The sequence below is a fragment of the Gavialis gangeticus genome, unplaced genomic scaffold (genome assembly GCF_001723915.1).
Source record: "Gavialis gangeticus isolate Ggan-Ray unplaced genomic scaffold, GavGan_comp1, whole genome shotgun sequence".
Classification (NCBI taxonomy): Eukaryota; Metazoa; Chordata; order Crocodylia; family Gavialidae; genus Gavialis; species Gavialis gangeticus.
Genome location: NW_017729003.1, coordinates 14,862,323 through 14,873,649, shown reverse-complemented (window position 1 = coordinate 14,873,649; position 11,327 = coordinate 14,862,323). Strand labels below are relative to the sequence as shown.

General features: G+C 38.5%; 1 protein-coding gene across 5 annotated transcripts in view; it reads right to left on the bottom strand.

Moving 5' to 3' along the window:
- The window catches only part of RUFY2 (RUN and FYVE domain containing 2), a 60,349-nt gene that overhangs the window by 15,699 nt on the left and 33,323 nt on the right, over nucleotides 1–11,327 (bottom strand). For 4 of the 5 annotated variants that reach the window (XM_019507865.1, XM_019507862.1, XM_019507863.1 and 1 more), the window contains 2 exons: nucleotides 6,535–6,654; nucleotides 2,835–2,964 (listed from right to left, as the gene is read on the bottom strand). In XM_019507865.1, the coding sequence (XP_019363410.1) occupies nucleotides 2,835–2,964; nucleotides 6,535–6,654 (250 nt within the window). Of the gene's footprint in view, nucleotides 1–2,834; nucleotides 2,965–6,534; nucleotides 6,655–10,407; nucleotides 10,917–11,327 lie in introns of those variants that run through there. The other variant, XM_019507866.1, reaches the window with a different exon arrangement.

Below are 11,327 nucleotides of genomic sequence, written 5' to 3'. Positions count from 1 at the left end.
ACACACACACACACACACACACACACATACACCCACACACACACACTAAAATGACAACACTTAAGTATATATAGAAAGCAGAAAGTTGCATTGTCTGAGACTAATACAAAAAGGGTGGCATGTATAAAAGAAAGAAAGTGGCCATGCTTGAACACTACAGTGATGTGCATAGTACAGGGGTGCTCAACCTCCAGCCTGAGGGCCAAATGTGGCCCACAGAGCCATCTCATTTGGCCCACAGGGTCAGGGAATTTGGCAGCGGGGGAGTGGTGGCAATTACTACAGCCACCCTCCTCCCTGTCATACTCCCAGACCCCAAGGCTCACATGCAAGTTAGAGCCAAGGCATGCCCCCTCCCAGAAAACACTCCCTTCTCCCCAGGGGCTGGGCAATGCCCTTTTTCCCCTTATGGAGCCAGGCCCCTTTTCCCTGAGGGGTTGGACCATGCCCCCCTCCCTCCCTGCAGGGCCAGGTCAGGTCCCTTTCCCTCCTACCCCCTTGCCTGCCTGTGGGGGCCACGTGAACTCCCTTACCCCCTTGTAGAACCAGGCTCAAGTAGAGCTGCCCCCCCCGCCTTCCCCACTCCCCACCAACATAGCCAAATGGCAGCTGCTGTGCTAGCCCTGGGTGCTGGATCAGAACCACCATCGGGCCTGCAGTCAGCCCAGGCACGACCTTGCCCGCTGGGAAAAAAGGTTCAGCACTACTGGCATAGCACATCAACTTGAATAAAACATAGATAGAGTATTCTCAAAGCTTTAGTACAACTGGCAGAAGAATAAACCAGGAGGAAGACAGAAAGATGATAGAGGATGCTAAGGAACCAGCTAACTAACAGAGCAGAAAACTAACTGGCTTGGCCTCTAGATGCTGCTACACTAAAAAAGACAAGGAGCAAGGCACAAACCGGGAACAGAAAGGGAAAGCATCTGTATCTCAGATTTGCCTCCATAACAAAGTTTTTAACCTACATTAAAAAATATCAGGTGTAGTCTCCCACCTAGGCACATTTTATATCAGCTACCACTGATTTGCTTTGCTTTGGTTTCTTGATTGCCTACTTTTTTCTTTTAGATATTTTTGTCTTAGTTCTTTACCTACTTCAGCTGCTTCCTAAAGATCATGACCTCTGCTTAGAGGCTAATGAATTCCTGACATGAATGAATATTGGATATTCAGATTCAAGATACAGGCCAGAAAACTGTCAAAACATATTAGTTGCACTATGGAAGGAGCCTGGGGAAAATGTGGTATGATAGGAAAACACTCCCTATTTTTAATGAAAAATCAGAAACTAATGTATTTTTTCCTTAAGCATATATTAACAACCTTTACAGCAGGTGGACACTGATTGCTGTTGGTCCCCAGGCTTTACCTGTGGCAGGTTAGGGTGTTATACCTTGTGTTTTGTCAGGGTTGATTGTACTTTTGCCAAGAGGTTAGACAATGGATTTATTTAGGATGGTCCTGCCTCAGGCAGGAGGACCTAATGTGGTCCCTTCCAGCCCTACTTCTCTAATTCTGTGAGCTTTGAAAACTTTTAAAGCATATTCAATTTAGTATTTAGATTTTTCACAAAAAATATTTTAAAATATATCTTACTAAACTTACTTTAAAGTATTGTATTTCTGTGAAGAGCCCAAACACTAAAAAAGTTAGCTTAAAAGCTCAATGACTATTGCTACATGAAAATATCTACCAACAAGCTGCTATCTTGTTGTCAAACAGAAGACAACGGTCAATCTAAATGTTTGTCCAAGGAAAGGCATTTTACCTCCTACCTTAAATCCCAGGCTATGAAAAACTACCTGAGAATGCCAGATAAACAAAATGGAGCCTTACCCATATATACATGTACGAACTATCCTCATTGAGACTTTGCTTTAAATTTACTGAATGTGGGTATTTACTAATCAAGTTATCTTCTCTATGTGGAAAGTGTTCCTTACACCTATCTCCTCTTGACAAACTAAGAATCATGCAATTTAAAACTATAGTTTATATCAGAGAGTACATTTTAGCTTTTCTGGCCCAAGCAACATAATCCTAAATGTCTCTCAAAGGTATTCTCTCTACTTGAATCCCACCACTATTTTTTTTGGACATTTTATGCTGTAAACAATCAATGACATGCAGACACTGGTCTGAACTGACCCTGCTATATTCTTGTCACTTTCTGTCTTATACCTAGATTTTAACATCTCTTTACCAAAGACTGCCTCTGCTGTCGCCTAGCGCACTAGATTACCTGGGTCCATGGTTACCACTCTCGCATGCTACAGTAGTAATAACAATTCAACCAATATATGGACAGTTGGTCCATATGTATTTGTTTCATTTGTGTCTAATTAATTCTCTGAAAATAGAAGTCCAGGTATTGAACATGTTGGAGAATTTCCTCATGAATCTTTTAACAGCAGTCTTTCCACTACCTGAATGTGAATATTTGGAGTCTAATTTTTAACATAAAAATATAGATGATTCTACCTCCACGCCTCTTCCTCTTTTAATTAATTTCCAAGAAAGAACTATACAAATTGGTAATAAGAGATTTTTTTAAGCCGGCAATTGTCCAAAATTAGAGCAATTACAAAACAACACTCACTGGTCTATATTTGGATTATAGAAAGACAGCATTCAATACCATTCAGAAAGAAAAATGTGGGTATCACTCAGTACTCATTATGAAAAAAAACACAGAATCCTGAACTCATGACATTAAGACAAGGTAGAATGAAATTTAAAATATTTTCATTTAAAATCTGTGTGTATATTCAAAGATCAAAAAATTTATTTTTTAAATGTGAATTGATAAAAACTTTTACTGAACTTACTTTTTTAAGGCTAGTTATTTGCTGTGTCTCTATTCTAAGATGAGAGAGTGTTTTTTTTTCCTTTTGAAAATCATCTTCCAATGCTTGTCGCCATTCCTTTTCTATCTTCAAATCTGTTTCCAGTTGAATCCTAGAATTGCAAACAAAAGCCAATCATTTGTGCACTGCATATTTATTTAACAAATAATTTATTTTTTATTTTATGTTTCACTATCAGTCCAGCAGACAATGGCAATTTGCTACTTTTACTTGTTTACAAGTTCATTATTTGTAGGTTTTTCTGATGTGATATTTGGGAATAATATTTCTAAAACATCATACACAAATGTAGTAACAGTGTAAGAAAATAAGAAGTTTGTAATAAGATTTCTAGAATTTAATATAATTGGAAGAACTCTCTGTTCCAATTAATATATTGCCCTTCTTATTAAGAAACACACAAATAAACTTCCCATTTAACTTAAGTATCACATGGGGGGGTTATAATATATCCTTTATGCAACAGAATATGAGGGATGAAACGAATCTGTACTGCTCATCATATTATTTTTATTATTAAAAAATATGGCAATGAAGACTGGATATTATAGGAAAGTGGGGCAGTACTAAGAACAAACATTACAGGCAGTCCTTGATTTGCAACATTTTGAGTTGCAAGCGTGACACGTTGTAACATTTATAAATTGACACCCTGTTTCAAATTTCTAACCTTAGTTTCAACTTTATAACACAACACCACACCAGTGAACAAGTTCGCTGCATCTCCTATCTCCCTGGAGAACATCTGTCCAAACTTCCTTGGACACTTTCTTTAAGAAAGCAAACAAAACTCCAGAAAAACCTGCGGGCAGGAATCCTGAGAAGACTCCAGCCAAGAATCCTTCAAAAAGTCCAACTAAGAGCCCTTCAAAAAGTCCAGCAAAGTCACCTCAGAGGAGTCCTTCCAAATCAATATGATTGCTATTTACAATATAAATACATTAATGTAGCTATGTTACTCATCTATAATTGATTGAGTACAAAATTCTGGTTTATTTTTGCTGAAAATAGGGTATTGAACCTTGGTTCAGGAACCAATCCCCCATTTATAACATTGTTTCCTATGGGAAAATCAGTTCTGAGTTGCAATGTTTTCAGGATGCAGTTTTCAGGAACCAATTATGTCGTAAGTCCAAGGACTGCCTGTATACTTCTAGCACACCGGTTGACAACCTTTAAGAATGGCAAGCTGCTGCTCAAAACCCAGCTGCTGCCACAGGCCACCAATCCCCTCCACAGCACCCCAGCACTGCCTCCCTGCTTTGGGCTGAGGGATCTCTCTCATGTCCCCCTGATATAGACTCTGCTTACCCTCACCACCAAGTGCCGCCAATTTCTGTCACCAAAGGTGATGAGGAGCAATGAATTTTGCAGCGAGGGTAAGCAGCAACTGCAGTAGTGCCCCTGCCACCATGTGCCACTGATCCCCCTATGCCACATGCTGCCAAAGGCCACATTCAATCTCTTTTGCAGGCCAGGTTCAGCTGGTAGGTCTTAGGTTGCTGACCCAGTTTCTAGAGTATCTTGAATACGATATAGGCTACATCTAGACAGTCAGCTGTACTCCAGCATGATTTTTCAGGTAGATTAATTCCTAAATGAGAAGCAGTATAGTTGATAGGCTAATGGCATGCAGGCACTGTCACTCAGTAGTGACATTTACCCAGCCTGAAACCCCTTCTGGACATGGCTATAAATGTTTTCAATTTAGGAAGCAGACCACCTGGAATAGTGCAGCATGACATTCTTGAGTATATTAACTTTACAGTACAGACCTGGCTTCAAAAGATTCTAAATTATTTGATTTTACTGAAATTTCACCAAAACTGATGCGAGATACAAAGACGGATCTGGTTTATACTAATCACAGCTTCTGGATTCCTCTTAAAGGAAATAAGAGACAATCTAATGCATACACTGTTGCTGTAATTCTGCCATCATCTATACAGTACAAAGAATCAATCTTTAAAAAGCACAGAAAATGCTAACTGAAGATAAGAACAAATTTCTGATTCTTCTGGGTCTAAATCCCATTTTACATACAATGAAGGAAGAAAGATTCCAACTAATTTTGTAAAAATTTGCAATCTGACATGCATCTATATTGATTTTGTCACAGAAGAGCCAACAACCATTTTTAAAGGAAAGACATTTTAACCCATTAACCATAGCATCTTGTTTACTGGAAAAGATCAGAAATGAACCTATCCTTTTGGATTCTGAATTGCAGATCTGTGACCCTGAGGCCTGAACTACTCTTTTTCAAAAAAACCTGTTAGGCCAACTATGCAAGTAAAGTGAACATTTGTCATGATGGCTGAACTAGTATTAATATTCAGATTCATGGAAGAGTTCTGTGGTCATCGTCTCCTTCTCATGTCCTGTCACCATGTTCCAATGTAGTCAGAAATGGTCACATACTATTGCTCAATCTGTAGCCTTAGCAAGGTCCTCATTGGTGCATGGTTCTCCCATGCATGGGCAGGCCAGTAGGTCTTCTATGGTCTAAGCGTTTACCCAACATTCATACGTGGTGTTTGAATCAGAGTATCCGCACAGTTGCATATGAACTTTAGTTTTACCATGCCCTGTTTGGAGGCAGTTCAAGCTTCTCCATGTTGGCCAATCAAGCTCTGTGCCTGCAGGGATATGTTCGGAAGTTTTGATATTCATCCTAACTTCCTCCTGGGTCATCTCTAGTTGTGACTGCCACATTTTTTTTCATGTGGTTGTCATTGTTTCACCCAGGGGCTGCATTGTAGAAAAGAAACCTGTCTGTGATTTTAGTCTATTGGGAGTCAAAATGTGGCCATGCAGTGGGGGGCCTCTTAACTTCAATCTGCTGAGTGCATTCTATTTAGCTTGCTATTGCTCTCTCCATGTCTGATGAGGTGATTCCAGCAAATAAGTGGAGACTATTAACATCAGTTGGTTTAGGACATCCAGTAATACACCTGCTCTGTAGTTTCAACTCCTGAGTTTCAACCCTTGATATTCCGCTGATCAATAGGTGAAATAGATGCAGGTGTATTTAAAAGTTGCACTTTAAACATTGTATCAGTAATAACTGCTGTTATTTCTGACTGCTTTGCAAATAGTGATAACTGTACTGACTCTCAGTTAAATCCTGTCAGAGATTGTTTGGCGTAGGAGACCAGAATTGCATTCTTTTAAAGTTTTAACACTTTTGTTTGTAGTAGACTCACGAATTTCATGGATACCTGTCTAACTATTAGTCCTGAAAGATTTTGGCCTCATTTATAAGCGTTAATGGTTAACTGTTCTATGTATTCTCTGTTTCAGTATATGCTGTTATGACCTGCATATGATTTATAGTAAAATAAGTTGGATATTTTTTATTAATTGAGATTTCTGTTTTTAACAACCATTTCCCTAGCAAACTAACATGGCATCCTCAGCCAAAAGACAATATTGTTGTTTCCCATTTTCTGGCCAGACAACTACTTGAAAAAGTTTATCTGTAGGCTGACTTTCTTAGAATAAGAGATTTTCTTCCACTCTGCCCCTGTCTAGCATCTCCTGTTTCTTTACAGTATCTATACCCAATATATCACAAATTTTAGATTAATATAATGTTTTAAACCGAACTTAAAAGATAAAAAATTGACTTGTACTTTTTCCAGAGGGAAGATATACTTACAGTTGCTTTTCCTTTTGAGAGATTTCTTTCTGAAGGCTTTCAGATTTATTCTTACATTCTTGTTTAAATTTCTCATCCTCATTCTCAGCTTCCATTTGAGCCTTCTCTGCTTGCTGCAATCTGGTGTAATTCAAATCAACTTTGGGTAAAACTGAGGCTAGAACTAGGGTGTAAAGGGTGAAGAAGACAAATAAAAGAAAAATGGGGAAATAGAAACATTTCTAAATAAAAACAAAATTTGGGGGAAACTCACAAACTCAAACAAGAGAGCCATACAATGCCTAGAACTCTAGCCTTTGTTTTTCTTTTATAGTTAGTAAATCACCATGTTAAGTATTCTAATTTGTTTTTATTAAGTCTGTGATTAACATGTAAAAGCAAAGCAATACAGATTTTGTAATTGATGCATATAGCTTAATGCTCTAAACTTGAATACATGTGTTATTATGGGACGCTTTTTTTTCCTTTTTTTTTTTTTACAAAAATTGTAAGAGTACAACAACTATTTGTCCATACTAATCAATCAGTAAGACATAACAGAACGTGTTTTGTGCTGGAAATGCTCAACACAATTCAAATATGAAGCCAAATACAGAGCACTGCAATCAGACAGCAAAAACACAGCTGTAGGAAGACTGCAAAACACACTCTGGAGTGTCTTATTACATTTATAGAATTACCCCAAATACATAACATTATTAAAGAAATTTAAATAATCTGTATTAAAAATAATGTATTCTTACACTGGTTAAAATAGCTCCATATGATATGACTAAATAAATAAAATAGAATAAACAAAAGAATTGCAGCTTTCATTTAATCTCTCTCTAATTCTAAAGGGAGTGCTTTCCTGTTTCATCTAGCTCTTTCCGCTTCCTAAAATGCCACCAATGCACCAAGGCTCCTCTCTGCTTGGCAACCTTTTCAGCTTGAAAAACAGGGTTCATTTTAACTGAAATGTATGTAAAGACATTAAATCAAATTGTTTGTTATCATAGAGACATCTCTCCTGTTGGGATATACAAGAAAGACTTGAGTACAGCAGTTAACACATCATCTCAAAGCCTTATCTCAGCACATCATTTTAAAAATGTTTTTTTTTTGTCCATTCTCAGAGTGAAGTTTGCAGAAGACTGAGAGAGACTCTTGTTTAAAGGCTTGACTCTTCAGTTCCCAGCAAGTCAGCAGAAGACAGAGTAATATACTACTGCCAGTTAGTCAGTGTTAAAAAACCAAAAACTGGTCTACTCTACACTACAATCACAACCACATCAGGAAGCCTGGCTACCAACATACTTCCAATTTATACCACAAGATCTATGCTGGCAGTTTCAAGGAAACTGTCTACCATTACACTGTTACTAGACAACAAATCAGAGTGCTGATGTAGCATTTTCACTAGTCATCTGAGAAGAGCTGAATGACATGCTTCTAAGAATTCCAGTGCTCTGTGTACATTTGTGGTACTAGTAGTGAAACTGCACCACTGGAATTACATGTCAATGCAACAATGACAATTGAATGACTGGACATTAACCTAACTTTTTTGAAGCATTCAGCTTTAGCCTAGGTATGAAAAACTGTTCAAGTCCACCCTTTATTACAGACTGCTGCAACAATGTTTCTTGTCAAATCTGTACCTGTAATGGCAAAAGGGCCAAAGCAGATGAATGAAGGAAGAAAAATTACTGGGATTTCAGCAGTTTTCTGTTTTCATAGGACAGAGACTACATGAAATAGGAAAGCTACATAAATTAAAACCCTCTGTAAACTGAACTTGAAAATGCATCTGCATAATTTCCAGACCCAATGTGGACAGGGTTTCTTTTTTTAAACTCATGCTAACCAAACCATGTTAGAGACTACATATTCTGAATCTTCACTAATGCCTAGCAAGCTTCAGAGCTACAACTCATAGCAACTGTAGTTCCACCAGGAGTATTAACTCAGAACAAGTCACTGGGGGCATCAACACATACACTTTACATTAATGTACTACAGAGTTGATTAATTAGCTCTGCAGTAGACAAGTGTGACACTATTAGGACAGAGTCAACTAATTAACTCCACCATAGGATAGTACTGCCCAACACAAGTACTATCCTATGGTGGAATTAGCACCCTTGTGCCCCAGCCAGCCCCTCTGTAGCATACTCAGCCAGGGCGGAGCAGCTCTGGGCTGGCACGCTGACTCCTTTGGCCACCTGCCAGCTGGAACTGCACCACCCTGGCTCAACATACTGTGGTCCCAGGCGAATGTGTAAATGCTGTGCCTGGGAGCAATAAACTCCAGCACAAACTGTGCTGGAGCTTATTCAGCCATGTTAATTGCATGTGTTCATGGACCCACTACTGGACACTTAGCCAGGTGTCAGCACTCAGGTCTGAGCATTCTGATTAGTCTACCTCAGTGACATTCAGTCGTCACTGGCTCAGGAGCCACCTGAGGAGCTGCATTAACAAAAGAGTTATAACACTATAATGCACCACTATATGAATTGTGGGAAACACACCCCAGTTCAAAAGAATGCATGGATATCTAGCAGATATAGTGGCACTGGTATATAGCTTTAGGGATGTACTTTACACAATGCAATACAAGCAACTAGAAAAAATGGTAACATTTTCTGTGAAAAGCCACTGGTCTTAAGTTGAGAAGACACCTGTAGCTCAAGACTCATGGTCTGAATATCACTGCCCTAGCCCAAGTATTAGTATCTACTGTTTTCAGGGTGATGCTTGGGCTGTGCTAGGCTGAGTTAACAGCAGGATTCACTCTCTCAGGGTGCTTAGATACATATTTGTTTACAGGGATTGGAGATCAGGAGCATCATTAATAAAATCCCAAGCTGAGGAATGTAGTTGCACACAGCTTCACAGCAAAGCCCTACCTGTGTTGTGCTTTGTTTCAGTATTTGCCTAAGTATGTCTGAAGGCATATCCCACCTACCAAACTCAAGATGGCTGCTAGCCAATTTTGTGGGAAAAACACAGGCCCAATAGCCATTTTCATGGGCAGAGTATGGTAGGCCCCCCACATCGCTGTTGGCCAAGGGGTTCCTATGACCCAGCCCCTCACCACTGACTGGCTGCAAGGGCTGTGAACTGGAATGGGGCCATAAAACAGACAGCCCTCACAGCCAATCAGCAACAAGAAGCAGGGTGGCAGCTATCTTGGGCTGCCTGTCATGGGAGCAGCCTCCCTCCCCGGCAGGCTGTGCAGCTGAGCAGCAGCACCGTGAGGACTGCTGGCTCCCTCTGGGGAGCCAGCATTTTATTTTCAGTAAGTTTTCTTCTTTTTCTCCCCTGTGGATTTCGCACATTTTGTGGATTTCACAGGCATTGCCCCTTTTCTGAAATCCGTGAAAGTCACAAAAATTGCAATTTTGGTAGGTCCCTACCCACGAGTCCATGTTGAAAAAATCTTATTATTCTTTCCCAGTCAATTGTGGCAGTCCATCTCTATGGAAATTGTGAGAAGGGCAGTGGAGGACACTCAGCACTTGAATGATTCTGCCTGCACTGTCACTGCAGAGTGGGCAGGTTCTAGTCAAAATTAATGCAAAGCTGTGGCTTGAACACATTCCCTCAGCAGTTCAAAAAGGCACAAGTTTGAACTACAAATAAGCATGTGGAAACACATGTGAGCAAGCACAGGCTAGGGCTTTAGTGTAGACATACTCCTCTTCATAGTACAGAGTGCATGGCACATTTTTATACCACATCTTAACAGTGTTCAGAAAAAATATCCCTGTCCACATGGGTCAAGAAAAAACACTAGCAACTACTATTTAAAAAACGATAGTAGGGCTTCTGGTATAAACAAATTCTAAACATGTAACAAAAATAGGTTTTGTTGTTGTTTGTTTTTTTAATAATTGAAGGCGGGTTTCTTATTTGTTTTCATTACAAGGACTAAAGATAAATCAGTAGAACTAGAAATAAATTTCAAGACAGTGCAAAATAAAAACATAAACATAGCTAATGTTTTAGAAGAAACTTTGTATTTGACATTATACAGTAGTAAAAATGATTAAATAGTATTAGAAAATTCTAGTTTCTTATTGGTCAGTAATCATAGGATGATTTTTAGGGGGCTGGGTAGAAGATAATGTTCTTTCAGAAACCAAAGTAAATCTAAGCTGTGACCAAGTAACGCAGGATTTCCTAATACTATTTTATAATATTAAATATCAGAATGTTATATGCTTTAATCCAACTCATATAAATTATACTCTATAATTACTATTTAAACATATAGGTGTGACAGCATTCAGAATGATATATCCTTGACAAGTTTGTATTGGTGCTGTGCTTCACTGCCAGCACATTTTACAAATGACATTGCAATAGTCCTAGTTTGAGTTAACAGATCTTTGTCACTTCATGGATGTAATGGGCAAAATCAAAGACAGATGTGAGTAATAAAATATTCAAGATGTAAAAATTGGGATAAAGGATAAAAAGAAAAAGAAAAAAAGAGGGAAAAAAAGATGTCAATAAAAGAATATTCATGTCACTAATTTTTAATACATAGCTATGTTTTTCGTAAGTAGTTTTAAAAGAAAATGATAAGACATGTCAACATCAACATGACAGGGCTATGGATATGTTACATTTGACAATTAAAAATACTAGCTTGCATATATACTGTAGACTGCCATTTAAATAACCTATGCACACAAGTCACATTTTGTATAATGTATAAATATATCATGTAAATTTATGCACTGGAAAGTTATATCATTTTTCAAATTCTTGTCATAAAGTGTGTGTGTGTGTGTGTGTGTGTG